At 41.9% G+C, this 22,832-nt stretch overlaps 1 protein-coding gene across 3 annotated transcripts in view; it reads right to left on the minus strand.

The window, feature by feature from the left end:
* Positions 1-5,150: 5,150 nt before the first annotated feature.
* Positions 5,151-22,832, minus strand: part of ABCB26 (transporter associated with antigen processing protein 1) — a 38,074-nt gene continuing 20,392 nt past the window's right edge. For 2 of the 3 annotated variants that reach the window (XM_078591086.1, XM_078591088.1), the window contains exons 14-18: positions 10,811-10,885; positions 6,714-6,995; positions 6,567-6,631; positions 5,535-5,595; positions 5,151-5,472 (exon numbers count right to left, since the gene is read on the minus strand). In XM_078591086.1, coding sequence (XP_078447212.1) covers positions 5,392-5,472; positions 5,535-5,595; positions 6,567-6,631; positions 6,714-6,995; positions 10,811-10,885 — 564 coding nt within the window. In that variant the 3' untranslated portion in view covers positions 5,151-5,391. Of the gene's footprint in view, positions 5,473-5,534; positions 5,596-6,566; positions 6,632-6,713; positions 6,996-10,810; positions 10,886-16,983; positions 22,311-22,832 lie in introns of those variants that run through there. The other variant, XR_013584813.1, reaches the window with a different exon arrangement.

Raw genomic sequence — 22,832 nt, forward strand, 5'->3', positions numbered from 1 at the left:
CTTCATCGTTCCTGGCGCACATAGGACACTCTGTGGAAGCCATCGGGAACCATCTTTTGCGCAAGACTCATGTAACCAGTTGTCACCACCTCAACAACCAGCTGAAGTGTATCACCTTCATAATGTAGTTTCGGAATGTATAACACACTCCTCATCATCATTTCTTTCTCATTCAGACATTGAACTTAATCATCTCTAATTACTTGAATATCACGTGAGTTATCTCCAAATCTGAAATTTACAAAGCAGGAATCTTCAAGATTTTGGAAGAAGTGATTTCTCCTTATCATATGGATATAGCATCTTCATTGTTTCTTTGGAGCTACAGTTCACAATTTCTCTTCATGGATGCATTCTCCAAGGTTTCATATCTGGATCACAAGCATGGAGAGTTTTCTTGTCAAGCCCGAGACCAAATCTTCATCTCCCATGGACACTTGTCTCATAGTACCACTTCAGATATTGGAGCATTGCCTTCTTAATCAAATGAAAGATTCATAATCAAAATATCCTAGCTCTCCTTTTCTAATTTCTTGATGTCTAACTTCTCTCTTTTTATTGAATCAATTACTCTGGTACCAAATGTTGGATAGAAGATGATCAACTCAAAAGTGACCTACTGTAGAGAATACCCAACTAGGAATGGGAGAGGAATTTTTAAGAATAGAAAAAGAATATCAAATGTGTCATTGATATTGATGATGATGATGATGATGATAAATTTTGAATGATGGACAGTTGATGGTGATAATGAAGGGATCACTGTTGACAGTTGGTATTGACAGGGCATAACAAGAGATAAATGTCAACCATCTTTTTTGTTAAATTTTAGTGGGCAAATATTCTCATATATCCCAGGTTTTTTAAATCGTCCGCGATCTATCCTACTTTTTTTTTTCACACGATCTATCCCTCGGTTTTTAAAAGTTCCGCAATCTATCCCCCTTTTTTAAAAATTCCGCAATCTATCCCAGGGTTTTTCGACGCTGACGTGGCGTCCGACGCGGACGGCGAAGTGGGCAGCTGGGCTGACCGTAATAGACGTGGCATCCAAGTCGGACGCCACGTCCGCGTCGAAAAACCGTAATAAGTCATCATCTGCGATCGGAAATCGCCGGGGAAATATGCATTGTTTTTCTCTCATTCTCTCTCCAAGTCTCGCGGAAAAAGAGAGAGAAAGAGGGGAAGAGAGACCGCAGAGAGAGAGAGGGAGGGAGAGAGAGAGACTGCAGAGAGAGAGAGAGATCACGGAAGAGAGAGAAAGAGGGAAGAGAGATCGCAGAAGAGAGAGAGAGATTGATTGCGGAGAGAGAGAGGGAAGGAGAGAGAGACCGCAGAGAGAGAGAGAGGGAGACCAGGAGAGAATTAGAGAGATCGCGGGAGAGAGAGTGAGAAGGTGATTGCCGAAGAGAGAGAGAGAGAGAGAGATATCGCGGAGGGAGAGAGAGAGAGTGGGGTATTTTCCCGACGATGACGTGGCGTCCGACTTGGATGCCACGTCTATTACGGTCAGCCCACTTCGGTGTCCGCTGCAGACGCCACGTCATCGTCGGGATAATGCGGGATAGATCACGGTTTTTTTAGAAAATCGGGGATAGATCGTTGACAATTTAAAAACCTTGGGATAGATCGCGGAATAAAATAACTTGGGGATAGATCGCGGAACTTTTTAAAAACCCGGGATAGATCGCGGACGATTTAAAAAACCCGGGATATATGGGAATATTTGCCCAATTTTAGTTGATACATCTTTCCTAGAGTTTTTGGTTGATCTGGCTGCTGACTGGTGACAAAAATTTTAATGGAACTCAGTTTTTCTAAGATTTACTTTTTCAAAATAACTTTTAATTTTGTACACATAATTTTTCACAATCTGACTCCAGAAGTTGGATAATCCAATATCTACACAGGATATCCATTATTAGCATTCAAAAGTTATAGATTGGCCAATGCCAATATCGGTCCAGATGCCAATATTAGATATCGGTTTTGGAGGGTATTGTGTGTGTTTATATTTCAATAGATATACATGTGAAATCAAGCATTCGGACAGGAAAACACCACTAGAATGGGACATTCTACTTAAAAAAAAAGAGTTTCAATTTATTCAAATCTTTTTATTTGGATTTTATTAATGAAAGGAACGGACAAACAACATTAATGGGACACGGCATTCTTTAAACAGTCTCATATCTTGACATCGAAGAAGTCAACTTTGACTGCTTTATCCACTGTTGAATCCTAATATGTAGCCCAAGGATTATATTATTTTCAGACTCTATGAAATACACACAAGTCAGAGGACTGATGGGGATATGTTAAATATAACTCACATTCTTTATGATATCAGTATTTCTATAAATTTGGCAAAATAATATAATGCGCTAAATATAAAGCACATGGGACTGAAGCATTAATTCACTAAACTCATCAATTATTATGTTAAGCAGAGATTTAAGTATGGTACATGCCATGGATCTGCAAAATGACTACAATGCAATGAGGGACCACTATATATTATTTTTAATGATTTCTTGACACTAATCTATTAAAATAAATTTATTAATGGCTAAATAACTCAATTATTATGTTAAGCAGAGATTTAAGTATGGTACATGCCATGGATCTGCAAAATGACTACAATGCAATGAGGGACCACTATATATTATTTTTAATGATTTCTTGACACTAATCTATTAAAATAAATTTATTAATGGCTAAATAACTCAATTAAAATGGATCAAAAACATTAGGAGCTACTTGTATCCATTCATGTCCAAATTTGGATTTTTGAGGCCTTCGTAAGATGCTTTAGTGAAGAAATTTTCTTTGCTTCCACATGCAGCAGTTAGTATTTTGGTTTAATTGGACCGTCCAGACAGAATCTAATGAAAATATCATGATTTTGACTCTCGGTCTCATCCAAAACACATTATAGATTCCCAACATTGTATTTTCCCAAAACCTAAGATTGTGAAATACTTGCTATGTCAAATTTTCAGAGATCACATTTAGAAGTATTATTCATGTCTAATTGAGGATGAATCCAAACCATACATATGCTATGTAATTCATCAAAAAGGCAGAGAGTGGAACTTGAAGGTCAATGCATTTGTCTCTGAATTCCCTGGAGTTTTCATTAATGTGAAAATTAAGCTAAATTCACATATGTACTGATATACTCTTCTTCAACATAGTTTGAATTGGAAAATCTCAACACAGCAGTGACCCAAAATGTTGCTAATTTGTATGTGTAATAGCAAGCCCACATCTTGTCTAATCATCACCCGCTACCTGTCATCATGGTGAGCCAAGTGGTGGGATGGCTTGATGAAACCATTGGAAGCCCACCACATGGCCCATATGACAGATGATTAAAATTTTTATTTTTCGAAACATTATAGCCAGTTGATGGGCTGGGATTTCCCATAAAGCTACCTCAATTTCATTAGAGGAACAGGTTGCTGCTTGTTTCATTTCACTAAACATTAGTTACTATATGTTGAAACCATTCTAAGCCTATTTTACCCCATTTTTTACATATTCACGTCCATTTTGCTGAGCATTTATGGTCAACAAGATGATGGAAAGATTGGCACCCCAAGAAAATTCCTTCCGGGCCTAGGGATACACTGGCATTCTTCTTATTTATTACCATCCTAAAAAAATAATATAATTTTTAGGATCCTATATGCTACCCCTTAAGTTAAAAAAGATACTCTACCTTAATTTATATATATATATTTAAAGAAATGTTATAATTTAAAGAAATACATTGTAAACATGAATTGATCGAAGCTATTATACAGAATTTTGATTATAAACGTTCTTTTTGTTATTTTTCTTGAACTTTCTATACATAATCTGTGACATTACAGGTTATTATACACAAGAACTAGTATTATGTGCTGAATGAAGGGTGTTGAGTCCTCCAGTTCTCACATGATCCATGACAAGAATTCATAACCCAGATGTGTACCCTAAGAAAACATACTGGAGAAATTTCATGTCATGCTAAAGTTTACCACCAGACATCCAAACTTTTCCCCCCCTAAATGTATATAAGGAGAAAATAATTCATTTGCTCTAAGAATGGATGTTTGATCAAATGCGATGCAGTTAATGCTTTTTTATTAAGGTCTATTATGGATATAAATATTTAAGTGATGTCTGAACAACAGCCTAAAAATATATAACTTCCATGGGAATAATAAAATAATTTAAGTTCATAACTGAAGTCACCAAGAAGAAAATGATAAGTTGCTACATGACTGAATGGACCTATAAAAACCAGACCTTAGAAAACTAGTCATCCTCTTCCTGATAGACAATAACAATATTTGAATATTAAGAATAAACTATTCCAAACTCATCAGCTAAATAATTGATTAAATTCTACATATGAAACCCCATATTTTATAAATATCTATAAAGATAACAAATCTGAGAACCACAACACCTTGTTATGATATATCCAAAATTCTTAATCAAAACATCTAGAAAAAAATCAGAAATGACGGGCAGAAATTACACAAGGAATTTAAGAAATTTTCTTCAAGAAAAGTAGTATATCTCCAGTTTGTTTTCCTCAGTAAGCAGAAATATAAGGTAGAGAAAAATTTTTACAAGTATTTACTGAGGAGGATCATTTCACTGAAATATGGCATATATGCATTTAGGATTAATGTATACAACTAAAGTGACATTCATTCCAGTTTTCAAAAAAATGTTTACACACTGATAAAATCAAGAAATTTGAAACTGAAAAAAACTAATAAATGAAAGGTAACGTAAGGTACCACAGTAGGAGACCCTTTCCTCTCTCTCTTCCTTAGAACAAAGCATTGATATTCAACCACTCAACATATGCTGTATTTCCTGGAGATTCAGACCCAGTATTTCATGAAGAGTAAAGACCAGGAAATGACTGATTCTTTATAAAACAAGCTCGGAGTGCGTTAAAGGTTCCGACGTAACACTCTGACATGCTATTTGAAGCTGAATGCTAGATAACAGCCATCAAACTGATTATCATGTCCAAATCCCAGACTAATATCAAAGAATACCCAAACTTTCACCTCCCCTTTCATGGAAGTTTAGAGGTAAAACAAAATTAAAATTGGAAAAAAGGTTTGCTGGACATAGTAGCACAGATTGAAGAGATAATTTTTATACACGCCGTATAAATAGTTACATCATTCATAAAATACACTAGACCCCAATAGCTTTTCTAGTATGTAAAATATACAAATTTTAAATGAAAAAAAGTAAATTGTGACCTTTCGAGTTTGCCGGCTTGCGTCAAACTTCTCTGAGAAGCAGCACAATAAACAAAAAAATCTCATCGCAAGGACTGAAGTGACTGGACAGGCCCTCCAGATCAAATAGTTTCTATTCAATCGTATCCCACTGCCGCCTGATCAACCTTGCGTATATACCATTAGTTGATACGAGCTGTTGATGACTTCCCTCCTGCATAAGGGTTACTTCAAATTCTGGAAATATTCATAAGATATTAATTTGATGTACATTACCTCTACGATTTTTCCTGCATCCATGACGACTATCCTGTCTGCCGATTGAATTGTTGATAACCTGAATCCAAAATAGAACATTTTCAGAGAGGAAATTCCTCATTAAATATTCCTTATACTTTCCATGTTTTATCTATGTAAGACATGGAGTACGTTTCAGAAATGCCAGATGTTCCATGAAGTGAGAGATATTAGCTAGATGCCAGTTAAGAAATAATGTTGAAAGTAAGACGAAACATTAGATTTGTTTACACTTCATAAAAATAAACAGGGGTACACTTGTCAGAGTATGAATTATTGATTGATACAACATGACTAGCTGCCATGTTATATTTAGTCCATGGAGTGCACTTCAGTAATTCCAGATGTTTCATTGAGTTAGAACAGATAGAAGTTAACTATAAATTTTCAAGGATAAACCATATTTTTTATTACAGTCAAGAATAATCAAGAACGCCTAGAACAATTCAAACGAATGAATCAGATTTCCAATTTTTGTTTGTAAAAGTATTCAAAAAACTTATAAATCTTTGCCAATTGAAAGGTAACAAAGCTTGAAAATTATTGAAAACTAAAAAAAATCAGTAATACTATAACTGAAAATATTCAATATTAAGATATCCAATTGAGTGATTACTTCACACATTAATCAACTTTAAATGTTAATAAACGTTACAATGAATAAGTTTACTAATGATGATTTGTTTTCCACTAAAAATACGAAAACTTTAAGATTCCTAGAATCAGTATAAATGGATGATACATAAAATAGTTGGAGCCTCATCAGGAGAATGATGATTTTCCCTAGGAAAAGTAAGTTGAAAAATCATGCTATCAAGTGGACAAAAATTAAACAAACCCATTGTTTTCATATCCATCCATACCTATTGAGCTCATAGAATAATAAAACAATAGAATGATTATACAAAACATTTTATTAATAAGTGCATTTTAGTTCCATAAGGTACAATAAAACAACATAATGAAACAATAATATTGGTATTGGCCTTTGGAGAGTAGAAGATAACTCACCTATGCGCAATAACAATCACTGTTCTCCTTTTCTTTGAGTTACTCTTAAATTCGTGAAGAAGCTCCTGGAAAGTTTTGGAAAACTCAAAAAAGGGACAAACTTATGCCTTCACAAATGGAAATATTAGGGTTCTTTAGTCAATTTACCTTCACATAATGTTCAGTCTCCGCATCTAGTGCACTTGTTGCCTCATCAAGAATTAGAATATCAGGGTCTCTAAGGATAGCCCTAGCAATGGCAATTCTTTGTTTTTGACCCCCACTGAGTAGGCTATCACCCACAAGTGTATCATACCCATTGGGAAGAGATGATATAAACTCGTGGGCAATTGCCTGTTTAGCAGCCAATTCCACCTCTTCCTGTGTTACCTTTCTTGGGCAGCCATACCTTATGTTTGAGCTTACATCCATTCTAAAGAGGCGAGGTTCCTGCAGAAAATGGAGAATTCTTAATTTTTAAAAAATGATCCTGATTTTGATGATACTTTTATTTTATTTTAAACTATACGAAGTCTACTCAAATATTAAGAGGAAGTCAATTAGGTCAATTAATTTTTTTGAAAAAAGTTGGGGATAGTCACCCAAGATTGTTGGTCCTCCCAATATGATCAATTAAGAGAAAGTTATGAATACAGCCTTGACCCAAGAGGTCCTCAAACCCTCCTTTCACCTCCCTCTAAACCAAACCCAGGTTAAGCTCTCCACATGTTGTACTACACCAACCAGCAATGCCTTTTGTACTTTTAAGATGACCTTGTTACCGTGCAGTCATATGGTCCATAGCACAGCAAAAAGCCGTCCCCGTTCCTCCTGTCCACTGGGTACCCCATCCCATAGTGATTTCCAGAATGACTTATCTATGGAGACATCAACCAGTCATAAATTGGCTGGCCCAAGCGGCTTGAGCAAGCAACCGGCCATTCAAATAAAAGATGGGAGCAGTCTTCTTCACCCTCTGAGCACATCTCTTCCTGAATGTCCTCGTCACCAATCATTGTCTAAGGAGCAGCTACAAGAACAATCACACTTTTAAAGGGTTCATCAACTTTCATATGACTCGCCATGTGTTGATGATTGCCAATTACTCCTCTATGACTCATCATGGGTTGATGATTGCCAATTACTCCTCTACTTGTGTTTGTCTGGTATGTACAAATGCTCCCCTGACGTAGAAGGGTATGTCATACCAAATCCTCCACAAAATTCAAACAGATTTCCTCCCAGATCTTCGATGGTATCGGAAGTGGCTGCAACAACCCCGCGAGTACCAAATGAGATGACTTTAACTAGAGACACACCAGGCATTGATTGATGTGCCTCTTGGTGTCGCTCTTTATGCCTGCCCAATAGAACTGCTCCTAGATCCAGTGCTAAGTCTTCAAAAGTTCAATGTCCCCAACTCACCTTGTCATGAAATTCAGTGAGAATCATCGGGATGAGCCCGGACTGGCTGGGAAGGACGAGCAGATTCTTGTAGAACAGGAGATCATCACGAATAATAAATCACTCATCTCTGTTGATACCTTGGCAGATTTCTGTCATCACCTGGTGCCATTTGGAGTCGGCCCCAAGCTTACGTCGCACGGTCTCCATATCTTGCCATACCGGCAGGGACATTGAGCATAGAACCGCCTCCTCCAACTTAGGTGAGCGTGGGAGAGCATCTGCAACATTGTTGGTGCGAATTTCCTTGTAGTGGATCTAGAATGAAAAACCCATCAGTTTGGAAACCCATTTGTGATATGGGCCTTGTACCTCTCGTTGCTCAAAGAGGTACTCCAAACTGTATTGGTTGGTGTGAATGCCAAAATGTCTGAACAGAAGGTAGTGGCGCCACCATTGGACTGCCCACACAATGGTGATAACTTCTCTTACGTAGGAGGAACGCACCCGCGCCCTTGGGGGGAAAGCTAGGGTGAAATAGGACACAGGTCGCCCTTGTTGCATCAAGACCATGCCCAACCCTAGCCCCAAGGCACCAGTTTCCACACAGAACTCCCCAGAAAAATCTTCAAGAAGCAGCACCAGTGTGCAGAAGACATCGCAACTTTCAGCCTCTCAAACACAAGCTGTACTGCATCCGTCCACTTAAAGCCATCAGTCTTTAAGAGCTGGGCGAGGGACATGTTATGGCCGAGAAATTAGCCACAAATCTGCGTTAATACCCTGTTAGGCCGAGAAATCCACGCAGTAGTTGCACTGTGTGGGGAATAGGCCACCCCACAATGTCAGCAATCTTTCCCTTATCGATCGCCACCCCTTCGCTCGATATCACGTGCCCCAAATATTCCAATTACCCTTGCAAGAACACACACTTCTTAGCATTTACACATAGCTGGTGGTCTGACAGAACTTGAAAAACTTTGTGAAGATTGTTGAACTGAGGCTGCATGGAGCTCTCTCTCTCTCTCTCTCTCTCTCTCTCTCTCTCTCTCTCTCTCTCTCTCTCTCTCTCTCTCTCTCTTTCTCCATTGTGAGTGGGCCACATCCTATAAGTGGCCCACATGGGAGCATACATTCTATTTGAAAAATACTCTAAGTAAAATCCCACGTGTGAACCTTTAAGTGACTCACACGTGGGACCATGTAATGGGGCCCCTTTAAAAGGCCCCAAGCCCTAGCCACCAGATAGTGTGTTTTTTGTCAAAGGTTTCTTTCTCTCAGGCGCAGCCCTTGGCTGGAGCATTCTTCTCTCCTACTTTTCTTCTCATTCCTCTTAAGCTAACAAAGATGCTGCACATTGGCATCACGATCGCGACTATAGACCAAAATGTCGTCAAAGAGTACCAGCACAAATTTCTGCAGAAAGGGTTGAAAAATCTGATTCATGAATGCCTGAAAAGTAGCCGGTGCATTAGTCAGACCAAATGGCGTGACTAAGATTTAATAATGGCCATGATGAGTTCGGAATGCTGTTTTAGGCACATCCTCTGCATGCATCCAAATTTGGTGATACCCAGACTTGAGATCTAACTTAGAAAAAACTGCCATACAATTCAGCACTGCTAACAGCTCATCCACCACTGGAATGAGAAACTTATCTGGAACGGAAATGCGGTTGAGTGCCCTATAGTCGATGCAACAGTGTCAAGTCCAATCTTTCTTGGGTAGGAGCAAGGCTGGGCTCGAGTAAGGACTGGTCGAGAGGCAAATGATTCCTTGAGCTAATTGCTCCTGCACCACTCGCTCCAACTACTACTCCGTACCACAGCCTTCAGATGTTGCACATAGGGAGTCAGATCCAGAGGAAGCATTAGAGTGCATCCTTCGCCAAAGATGCACAAGCTCTTAGTTCTTCAAGCTGGATTGACTGTGGGCCCATGCGCACGCTGCAGGAGTGGACCTGTGAAATCAACATTCCACTCGCAGGTGGGGGGAGATCAGGCAGGTTAGGCGCAGTACCTTCCCGTCATCACTAATGTAACGACCAAGTGCTAGATGACCCAGGCTGTGTTGGAGCGCAGCCAAGTACGATCGTCTCTGTAAATAATCTAGGCGATATAGCACATAGTGTTCTTTATCAAGGGGTCAACCCCACTACTTCTCCCTCAACTCTAATATAGTCAAAGACTTCCATTGTGATTGCGAAGGCTGCTTGACTTGCTGATCAAGATCAAGGACGGCGCACTGCTAAACTGCAAAGTCGGCCCTCAAGTTAAGCTTCTTGACAACCTTCCTTAGCTTGTTAGCCAAAACCTTGGTTATGATGATATATAGAGTTAGACAACGAGATCAAACGAAAATGTTAGGTCAACTAATGTCTAGTATGGGACAATACAATGGTTTGGGATGAAGATAGTCTTCATCTATCGTCCCAGTTTTCTAGTTCCTCTGATGTTTTCCTGTTTGACGTCGTCCCCCAACAAGACAATAAGGAACGTTTTTGTGTAGTAAACTATCCATCCATCTCTGGATGGCATGCTGAGCTGAGCAATAAAAGACTTTTGTACAGTTTATGTAGAAATTAAGGTTCTACGAGATATTGTCCTGTCGTCCATAGTTTTTGGATGGGATGAATTTTACGTCCATGGAGAAAATTAGTCTGTTCCTTGTCTGCTCACTTCATAGGGGAGGAGATAATGTGCCAACGTGAGAGTGAGAGAGAAGAGAAATTAAGAAGAGAGGATAAAAGAGACAATAGAGACGGGTAGCAGGGGAACATCTAGAGATTTCATACCCTCATAAGGATAGGAAAATTAAATAAAAGACCCTACTTCCAAAATATTTATAACAGTTTGACTTACCTGACCCACATATCCAATCCTTTCCCTTATCCACTTCTTGTCCAGATTATTGAACGGGGATCCATCAATCAATATCTGAAAATGATTGAAGAGAGTGATTAAATTCTGAAAATGAAAACTAATTTTAATGAGATATGATCAAGGTTTAAATAAGAACCAGGGGAATGTAAAGGAGAAAATAAACCATAAGTAAGATGAAAACAAGCAGGGTCTCGCAACATGTCTACAAAACAATCCTCCTTTTGACAGAGTGATGGCTGCAAGACAGCTCAGGATTCATAAATTTTAGACTTGAATGTCTCCGAATGTTGCTCTTCATGAATGCTTTGAAATGTAGAAACACTGACCGCATGAAAAATATTCCATCTAGTCAGATTAACCAACTACTTCTACACATTATCACAGATGCTTAACTATAAATGTCTTAAGATTATGACAGAGGACTCACCCTACAGCCAAACTCTCTCGGCCTCTCAATTACCACATAGATGGTCAAGGGTATCTCTAGAAAGAATATCCACTACTTCGACAATATCCTGTATAAATAAAGGTTATGTGCTGATTGGGCAAAGCCCAATCTTAGTCATTAAGGTGCTCACCAATCAATGGATCTCCTTAAAACATATTGATAAATATAGAAAGATGTGGATTTTAAGAAATACAACTGTGGGAACCAGGGGTTTAGTTTAATGCAAAACAAGATAAAATAGCACACCATCTGTCAAGGATACACTTGGAATATAAGGAAAGTGGCCCAAGCCCAAGAAAAAGTGATACAAGACTAGAAGAAAACTATCGGGCCCATTATAAGTGTATTGCGTCAGTGGGGCCCACCGACTAAGTCTAACGGCTAGTAATTACTAGCCGTTAAACTAGCTGTTAGACGGCTGCTATAAAAAGCGATAGAGTTGTAACAAATAATGTTAACATTTTTTAATAGAAATTTTTTCTTTTCTGGTTCTCTTGTTCTCTTCTCGACCTCCCTTGAATTTGTCATGGTATCAGAGCCTACTCAGTGATCGTTGAAGAATCTCCTGGCATCTTACGTCATCCTACGGGAGGACCAATTCCGAGATTTGCTTCTTCTTGAGGTTAGCATTTTCTTTCAAGCTACATAACTCATGGGAGAAGACATGACTAAGATTTCTACCAAAGGAGTAATGCCATCATCGGAAAGTCAGATGGTACTTACAGATAGATGGATTACTACGCTTCCAGTGATGGCAAAGTGCAATATATTTAATGGCAAGAATCTGCTGCTTTGGGAGAGAACAATTCAAGCTGCCCTAAAGCCCAGAAAATTAGTGCATCACCTCACAGAGGTATGTCCACCTGATACTCATCCGAATTACCCAAGATGGGTAGTAGAAGAGGAGTATGTGTTTGGGTGGATGTTGGATTCAATATCTGCCGAGCAATTAGTTCAATACTCGTCATATGGAACTGCAAAAACATTATGGGAAGCTGTGCATCGAAGCCACTCCAAGAAGAATGACGAGGCCAAAATCATTGATCTTATCATACAAGCCTATACACTCAAACAGGGGGATATGGATGTTCTGACCTACTCAAACAAGCTGAGGGACATTCACAATGAATTAGATCATTGTAGACCATCCTCCACTGATCCAGTAGCAAGGGCACATGAGGCAACAAATCGACTATGTCAATTTTTGCAAGGACTTCGGCCAGAATTTGAGACGGTCAGAAGCCAACTCTACAATAGAGAAGATGAATCTACATTTGACGAAGCTGTATCTAAGGTCATGCAAGAGGAAAGCAGACTTAACTCGGCTAGAGGAGCCATTGAGAGCACCGCTCATATCACAAAAACTCATAACAGAGAAGGACCGAAGGGCGATGTGTGCAACTACTGTAAGAAGAAGGGGCATATCAAGGACAAGTGCTGGAAGCTCCATGGCAAGCCACCTCATATTGCTCGAGCTCATGTTATGATGCAACCAGGAGAAGCTGGAGAAACTCAAAACTTTGTGAGTAATCTTCCTTCAGCCCAAGACTTCCAGAAGATGATGCAGGAACTACAAAGTATAAAATCATTTATAAACTCTGGAGCAGTCATTGGATCTACTTCGCTCGCCAATTCTGGTAAGGAAGAAATTTTCCATAACATTACTTTACTCACTAAAAATCCATCAAATGCATGGATCTTAGATTCAGGTGCAACAGATCATATGTCATCTAGAAAAGATTTCTTTATGACATATGAAGAAGTTCACCCAGGTAAGTATGTTCAAACAGCTGATGGTACATTATTACCCGTAATCGGCATTAGAAGTTTGAACATTAAGCATATTGGTATTTTAGAAAAGGTGTTACATGTTCCTAAATTGTCTATGAACCTAGTATCTGTACAACAACTAGCCAAGTGCAAGGAGTATAATATTCTATTTGATAACGTGGATGCTTATTTATGTCAAGGAGCTCGGGTGGAGGACTGGACTTGCTAGAGTTCATCAAGGACTCTATTACTTACCCATGGAATACCCAGGAGATAAATCAAAGGTTGCCGCAGTGAAGCTATCTCCTGAGGAGACAATCGTGGAAACTCACCAAAGGATGGGTCACCCATCCTATCACCTACTTAAACACTTGTACCCAGACTTGTTTAAGAATGCTTTGATTGAAAACTTGGTCTGTGAAGCATGTCAGTTAGGAAAATTTAGGAGGGTACCATACCCACCAAATTCCACACGTATGCAGAGGCCTTTCCAGATCATCCATTGTGATGTCTGGGGGCCATCTCCCCAAGCAGACATACTAGGACATCGTTATTTCCTAGTATGCACAGATGATTATAGCAGATATAGCTGGATTTTCTTACAAAAACATAAGTACAAGGTTACAAAAAACTTGAAAGGATTATGTAATCATATCAAACGGCAGTTTGGTGATCAAGTCCATGGACTAAGAACAGATAATGCAAAGGATTTCCTCAATAACGAACTTACTGAATTTTTCTTGTCTGAAGAGATAAAACATGAAACATCATGTCCATATACCCCACAACAAAATGGAGTAGCAGAAAGGAAAATAGGGAACATTGTAGACAAAGGAAGAACACTTCTAATTCAAGGGAATGTTCCCACAAATCTATGGGGTTTTGCAGTTATGACAGCTACACACCTTGTTAATCGATTTCCTTCAAGTATTTTAGCCTTCAAAAGTCCACTTGATTTGCTTGAGACTTATTACCCAAATGTAAGACTAAAAACCGGCCTACCCCCTAGAATATTTGGTTGTGTTGGTTATGTGTATAATCATACACATAAACAAAATAAGTGGTCTACTAAGGGACTAAAGTGTGTATTTGTGGGATATTCAGTTACACAGAAAGGACATAAATTCTATCATCCTGTTACTCGGAAGTACTTAGTCACCAAAGATGTAGTCTTTGATGAAAAATCATTTTATTACAAACCGAAAGGTACTGAATCATACTTAGACATTAGTTACATACTCAATATTGAGAATATTGACTCTGAACTTACACAAACTCCAGCTAGATTGAAAATATTTGAAAGTGGAGTAGGGATAATTCCCCCAGTTAGTACAAGAAGAACAGAATCGGAACCAAGGACAGAGGATATGATTGATCAAAGTGGAGAATCGTCTAAAATCACTCCATACCCAAAATATTATCAAAGAAGGAAGAAGGGAAGACAATCATAAGTTATGGATTTGGGTGAAGGGGGAGAAGAACCTATCGAAGGATCTACTGAAGGGGGAGTAGTATCCACTGAAGGGGGAGTGGTAGTTGAAGGGACATTAACTGATGAAGAAGGCCATTGGCCAATTGCTTTAAGAAAAAGTACTCGAAAATGTGGCCAATTGCTCCTCCGTTCTGCTCCACAAAGTCAGTTAGGGCCCACAGCCCTCTGATACCATTGTCTGAGTTCTTGCCTGCAGCCAAACTTTCTTGACCTCTCAGCCAGCACACAGGTGGTCTAGGTTTTTCCTAGACAGAACATCCCATTATTTTGGCAATATCCTGTATAAATTAAGGTTACATACTGATTGGCCCAGGTCCATTCTGAGTCAATAAGGTGGCCACCTACAGGCAAATCCCCTTAAGACATTGGCAAACACAGAAAGATGAGGGTATAAAGAAATACAACAATGGGAAACAGGGTTTCTCTTAAAAAATATGAAAGATTATAATATAACATGCTGTCCAACTGATAACTCTACCACTCTGCATGCTTAAGAGAAAATGATAAATAGAGTAGAGAAGGTGAGACAAGCATAGGAAATCGTAGGAGAACATCCACTAACCAAGATCACATTTGAGTGAAACTATGATATATTTTCATACAGTAGCCAGGAGGCTCACCAATGTTGTGTGATCTCCCCTATCTTGCTTATTAAAAAAAGTTCATACAGTGGCATTTTGTCATAAATAATCAGATGCAAACACAAGTATGTTACAATAACATCCAACAAAATTCGAGAGAGAGAGAGAGGCAATAAAAAATTACAATAAAAAATAAAAAATTTCAAGTATGTTACAATAAAAAATTAGTTCTCACTTAATTCCAATTTTCCGAGCGAAGAGAGAGGCAATGAGACTATTTATTTGTTGAAGTTGGATGAGTTTATGGACCCACATGATACATAGTTTTAGGCAACTACTAGCCCTTATGCAACCATTATGTTAGAGAATTGGACAACTGTAACTCCAGGCTACTGCGTGGTGTATAAAATTGTAGCCCTAAATAAAAACCTCTGCTGTTGTTTTTCTTCAGTCTTCATTTCTCTTCATCCAAGGACCCGGTTTCAAATGGTACCAGAGCACTCCACGGATCTGCGAGGAGGAAGAACTACATATATTGTAGTCTGAAGAAATCTACAACCGTCACTGACAAAATTTGACGGAGCTTCTTGATTCTCTGTCATCGACTGTTTGTCTCAAGAATCCTGCTGCTGGTGCCTTAGAAATCACTGCTGTGGATCGTAGTATCAGTGCCACCTGTCACTGTAGCTCGAGCTCCAAGTCTGTTGGCCGTCGCTACATTTGGGGTGACAACTGTGGATATTTGTCTCGCAGCAGATAAACATTGCTTCTTCTGGGAGTCCTAATTATCCTTTGATCACTCTTCCAAACAACTGGGATTTGGTGTGTAGGCTACTCTAGATATGGGTGTGATCATTCCAAATCCATTATCCTAAATTCCATCAACTTCCTCTATAATTTCTATTTCTCATGGCAAAAAAGAGTATACTCCTGATCCAAATTGCGGTGTTAGTTGTCCAACTTTGGCTGAAAAATGGGACATGCAACTTCCTCAAGTTGCTGCACGAAAGTTATTGACTGGACACAATCTGTAGCAATGGACTACATTCATTAAACAGACACTGAGGTCAAGAGGAGAACTTGATCACTTGGCTTTGGAACCACCTCAGCCGAGTGACTCGACATAACTCAAGTGGCACTGTGAAGAGGATGTCCTCGACATCTGGATCTTAGACTCAATGATTCCAGAAGTCAGTGAAACCTACAATGACTGTGAATCAGTTAAAGAGATATGGGATCTTATCCAACATCGGCATTCCATGCCAGATGATAAGTCCAAGATAGCCGACCTTGTTGACCGCTCAGTGATGCCCCTTCAAAAGATCGCACAGTGCTGGACCTCCAAGCCATTTGGAAGGAAATAGATTTTTATCTTCCTCCTAATGCAGGAGTTATAGATAGGTGGTATATCATTTGGGACAAGGTCTATATATATCTTAAAGGGATCCCGCCTGAATTCGAAATTGTTTGAGCACAATTGTTCAACCGCACACATAAACTCAACTTTTAAGGCATAGCTCTACGAGTTTGGAAAAAGGAAAGTCATCTTGGGTTGTCTACTGATCCATCTACTACAACCATGATTCAAAATTCAGCATGCATTGTCAAAGCACCACAAACAGGTAGAGTTTCTACTACTATACCAACTCAACCTCCTTCTACAAAAAAAGACCAAAGAAGACTCAACCAAAGGAATCTCATGGTGATCACAAATATCAGCTGTGGTGTAGCCACTGCCGGAAACACCGACACACTGAATAAACGAGCTGTAAAATTCATAGACATCCCGCCTGGGCCGATAAGATTATTGGCAAAAGTAACAGAAATATACACACTGGAGTGAATGGCCTAGATAATATACCATCACAAGCAGGCAAGGAGGATATAGCCAAGCAGTAAACAGAACTGGAACAGCTCCGGAACATCCTCAAGACCACCACTATTGTTGGATCAACTTCCATGGTTCAATCAGGTAACTCTCTATGCCTCTCCATTGTAAGCAACTTACCTCATTATTCCAACCACTGAATTTTAGACTCCAGCACAACCAATCATAAGACACATTTAAAATCTGAATTTAAGCATTATGAAATCTGTCATAACACAAAAAAAATTCAAACAGCTGATGAAATTCTACATATTATGCCTGACATAGGTAGTATTGAACTTGAACCATTTAGTATTCTTACCCATGTGTTGCATTTTCCCCAGAAATATTATAGTTAAGTTTTGTCCCAAAGATTAACCCAAATTTCATTCTACAAAATTATTTTTGATGGACTCAATGCAGTTTCTACGTGACAACATGGTGGGCCTGAATCATGGGCTAGCCAAATCTGAAGCATGGACTATGTGCACCACAGAGTCCACGACTCACCACGCGAGGCAACTGCAGGGGAGGCTCAGCTCACACCAACCTCCACTTCAACTGCTAAAGAAGAGCAAGTTTGACGACTCCAACAACAATTGGGTCACTGATACGGGCCTTGATCTAGGTTCATATCAGAGGGAGGGTAGAGGACAAGGTAAGGTAGAAATTCCCGGGGTAGAGAGGTGAAACGGGAAGGATCCGAGAGGAGGCCGAGCAGAGGGGGTAGGGATCGGCTGAGGTGAAGCCGCCTGAAGATGCAGTGAGGTAGAACGATCACAAGGATGGGGATCGTAGAGGGAGAGAGGGAGGACAGACTTAGACTTGGCGAGGAGAGACAAGAGTACTTTCTTCTAACTTCTTGGCTGCCACCCTAAAGGGGGCCATCCCTATTTAAAGGGAAATACATAATAGCAAATGACTAAAACGCCCCTGTGGGCTAACATGACGAAATTGGGTCACCCTTCCTTCCATCTCTTAAAATTTTTTAACACTAATGTTTGTCACAAGTTATGTATGAAAATTTTGTTCTTTAAATGTCACCTAGCCAAACATAAAGCCACGAGCTATTCCTCATCTGATTCGTCTGCTAGTGCTGTATTTAAACTCAGTCACTGGGATGAGTGGGACAAGCACCCATTAATGATCTGCATGGCTTCCAATGGTTTCTAATCCTTACCGATGATGTTAGCCGCTTTACCTGGATCCATTTGATGAAACTGAAATTGGATGTTCTTGTTATTATTAAAGAATTTGTGGCTATGATAAATCGATAGTTTGGTATGATAATTAAGCTCATTCAAACAAATAAAAAATCCTCCAGTTCACACATTCCTCAGCAAAATGGAAGAGGAAAGAAAACTAGGCCATATCTACAAAAGAATGCAAACCTTGCTCATTCAAAGTAACACCCCGACTACTTTCTGGGAAGAAGCTTCTCTTCTATCTACTTCATCAATTGACTCCGTACTCCTCTCTGAATGGTCAAACTCCTCTAAAAATGGTGGTCAATAACTATCCTAAAACCAAACTACAATGTGACTTAGAGCTCACGATTAAAAAAGGTCTCAAACTCTTCCACCATATCCTGGACACTTTATCCGAAGTGGATTCGACCACAACCAGTCACTCCTGTGGACAACCCCAACATTACTGGTCCTCCTACCATCCGAGAATTGTATTCCGAGGCTGTGGAAGTATTGATGACATACCAACAGAAACTAATACTACACCCTTCCCACTTAGCAATCTGTTAACTTATATGGAATGTATCTCCTCCGCATAAGAAATTCTTAATGCAACTTTAGCAGGTATATATTCCCCCATCAGTTCAGGAGGGCCTTGCCCAATCTCAGTGGAGGGAGGCTATAGATATGGAAATGGCAGCATTACATACTAACAGAACCAAGGAGTGGACTAATCTCCCTCCTGGTCAACGACCAATTGGTCGCTTCTGGTTTACATCATCAAATACCTGGCTGATGGTCAACTGGAGTGCTACAAGGCACAACTGGTGGTCCAAGTTACTCTCAGAAATGTCCATATGAAAACATTTACTCCATTGCCAAAATGAATAAGATACAGATACTCATATCCCTAGCTGCGGCAAATAATTTGACCCTTCACCAACTCGATGTAAAAAATGTTTTTCTTCATGGTCCTCTTCATGAAGAGGCGTACATGAATACCCCACAAGGATATGATAGGCCTCCTGAACAGGTCTGTCGCCGTCAGAAAGCGCTGTACGGACTTAAACGGTCCCCTCATGCCTGGTTTCAATGTTTTACTGAAGCAATGAAACAACTTCGTTATCTCCAATCTAATGGTGATCATACTCTGTTTTATCACCGTTCATCCCCATATGATATTAAGATTCTAATTGTCTACGTAGTTGACATTATTATTATTATTGGAAATGTTACAGCCGATATTAAACAGCTCGGCTAGCAATTGAGTGTACAATTTGATATTAAAAACTTAGGACCAATCAAATATTTTCTCAGCTTTGAGGTGGAATACTCACCCAGTGCTATTATCTTAGCACAATATAAATATATCTTTGATCTCCTAGACAACACCAGTTATCTCCAGTGCCAACCAATCTGCACTCCAATGGAATCTCACCTGAAACTTCATCCAGATACCAATGGCCCAGATACCGACTCCCATGCCTATCAATGCCTTATCAGCAGACCCATCTACTTTGCTCACACACAGCCTTACTGGTTGTCAATGTTTTTAGCCAATTTATGCATTTTCCTAAAGTGTCTCACTTACAGGCACCATACAGGATTCTCCAATACTTGAAAGGGACAATTGGCCTCAGTCTCACATTTGGCCAAGGTAAGCTTTTTCATTTTGAAGTCTATACTGACACTGATTTTGCTGGTTAGCAGGCGAATCGCAAATCTACTACCGGATACTGTTCCATCCGGTGTAGGAACTTAATCACTTGCTGTAGTGATACGCTCTGATACGATCCTTGGTCGTATCATATAGTTCTTGTACTCAAACAGATCTCATTTCAACGATGAAATTTGGTGTCTATAGCAATGTTCCACGGGAGAGGAGAGGAGGGAGAGGGAGGAGAGAGTTCCCGGGGTGGAGAGAGGAAGGGCGAGAGGCGGGAACGGCCGGAGGTGGATTGTCGGCTCCGCGTCAAGGAGGACACGTCGATCTACAATCACGAGAGGAGAGGAGTGAGGAACCCGGAGAGGGGGGGTCAGGAGAGGAGGGGAGTGCTTACTTTCTGAATGCCTGCCTTCCCCATCCTTGGGGACGGCTTAAGTAGGCGTCGGGGTCGGGAGGGTCTGTTCCAGTGTGACGGGCCCAGCCCGGTCCCTACGCCTCGCGTAAACCCGTCGCCGGATCATATCAATACTCCCCCCTATCTCGAGCAGCTTGTCCTCAAGCTGAAAGGATGAGAAATGATCCCGGAGGACGGAAGCTAACTCCCATGTGGCTTCGGACGCCGGAAGGCCCGCCCAGTGGGTGAGGACTTGGCAGCCATCCGGGGATGGTCGGAAGGCTGTGAGATTGGCTGGAGTGACGTGCTATGTGAGATCCTCGGTAAGGAGCGGCGGCAGTGGTTGAGGGGCGACGGTTGTAGGCGTGGCGCGCTTGAGCTGTGATACGTGGAAGACGGGGTGGATGCGCGCTGTCTCCGGGAGGGCGAGGCGATAAGCCACCGGCCCTACTCGTTGGAGGATGGTGTATGGCCCGAAGTAGCGGGGCCCCAGCTTCTCGAAGGGCCGCTTGGCGAGGGACTGCAATCGGTAGGGACGGAGCTTGAGGTAGACCTGCTCACCGGCTTGATACTCGACCGGTCGGCGGTGTTGGTCGGCTTGCTCCTTCATAGTGGCCTTGGCACAGTCCAAGTGCTGGCGCAAGAGGTCGAGGTGGGCGTCGCGGTCGCGGAGGAGATGATCAACCGCGTCATTCGGAGAGGGCGACGACCCGTAGCGGATGAGCGTCGGAGGGGGGCGCCCATAGACGGCTTCAAATGGGGACATGCGGATGGCCGAATGATGAGAAGTGTTGTAGCTGAATTCGACCCAATGTAGCCATGTGCTCCAATTTCGTGGATTGTCCCCTGCAAAACAACGAAGGTAAGCCTCCAAGCTCCGGTTGACCACCTCGGTTTGCCCGTCCGTCTCCGGGTGATAGCCCGAGCTGTGACGGAGGTGGGTGCCCTGTAGGGCATGCAGCTCTCGCCAAAACCCGCTCATGAAAACGCGGCCTCGATCGGAGATGATGGAGGAGGGCGCCCCATGTAGCTTGATGACTTCCTTGGTGAACTTGTCCGCTACTTCCTTGGCCGAGAATGGGTGGCGGAGGCCCAGGAAATGGGCGTACTTGCTGAGGCGATCCACGACAACTAGTATGGTGTCAATCCCTTTGGATACGGGCAGGCCCTCCACGAAATCCATGGATATGTCCTCCCAAATGTGCGCCGGGGTCGGTAATGGTTGGAGAAGGCCCGCCGGCGCGAGATGGGACGCCTTGTTTTGTTGGCAAACGTGACAGCTGTCCACATAACGTTTGATGTCGCCCTTCATCCCTTGCCAAAAGAATTGGGACAGGATGCGCTTGTAAGTCTTAAGGAAGCCCCCATGGCCCCCGGTGGGTGTCGAGTGAAATTCACGGAGGACAATGGCCACCAAGCTCGAGGACTTGGGGAGGACCACCCTGCCATCATAGAACAGCGTATCATTGGATAAGGTGTAGTGCGGTGGTGACGGCAGACCTGTTTTGAGGGCTGTGACGATAGCGGTCAGCTTGGGATCCTTCAGGACCTCTTGGCGGATCGTCGGGAGATCATCCCAGTGGGACCAAGAGAGGGCCCCGAGAGTGTGGTCTTCGCGTGGCGGTAGTCGTGACAATGCATCTGCCGCGACGTTGGAGCGACCCGCCTTGTACTGAATGGAGAAGTTGTACCCCAGAAGCTTGGACAGCCATTGATTGTATTCGCCTTGGACTTCACGTTGTTCCAGCAAATGCTTGAGACTTTGCTGGTCCGTGCGGATGACGAAAGGTTGAAAGAGTAGGTAGTGGCGCCACTTGCAAACTGCGAGGACGATGGCCATGAGCTCTCTCTCGTAGGCGGAGCGGGTCCTTGCCGTCGCGGGGAACGCTTGACTGAAGTAGGCGACGGGCCTGTTGTGTTGCATCAACACAGCTCCCACTCCAGTGTTCGAGGCATCTGTTTCCAACAGAAATTCACACGTGAAGTCAGGTAAAGCTAGGACGGGTGCCGTGGAGAGGGCGTGCTTGAGTTGGTCGAACGCGGTTTGTGCCTCGGACGACCACGCGAACATCCCCTTCTTGAGTAGCCGCGTCAATGGCCACGCGATCGTGGCGAAGCCCGCGACGAACCGTCGATAGTATCCTGCCAGACTGAGAAATCTGCGCAGTTCTCAGAGGTTGAGGGGCGGCGGCCAGTCTTGTACGGCGCGGACCTTGGCGTCGTCCGTGGCCACACCTTCTGATGAAACCCAATGGCCCAAGTACTCGAGCCGGGTTTGGAGGAAGAAGCACTTCGGTTCGGAACGGTGATCTTGTTCAGCGCCCGGTAGTCGACGCAGAAACGCCATTGGCCATCCTTCTTGCGGACCAAAAGGGCGGGGCTCGAGTAGGGGCTGTGCGAGGGCCGAATGATGCCCGCCTCGAGCTGCTCGCGCACCAGCCGCTCCAATTCATTCTTCTGGCAATGCGAGTAGCGATAAGGGCGTGAGTTGACGGGGCCCGTACCTGGGAGCAGTGTGATGCGGTGGTCAAGTGCTCCCTTCGGCGGCAACCCGCCCTTGTGGTGGAACACCCGTGGAAAGCGTTGCTCAAGTTGG

This window comes from Wolffia australiana, chromosome 20, assembly GCF_029677425.1.
Source record: "Wolffia australiana isolate 7733 chromosome 20, ASM2967742v1".
Lineage (NCBI taxonomy): Eukaryota > Viridiplantae > Streptophyta > Magnoliopsida > Alismatales > Araceae > Wolffia > Wolffia australiana.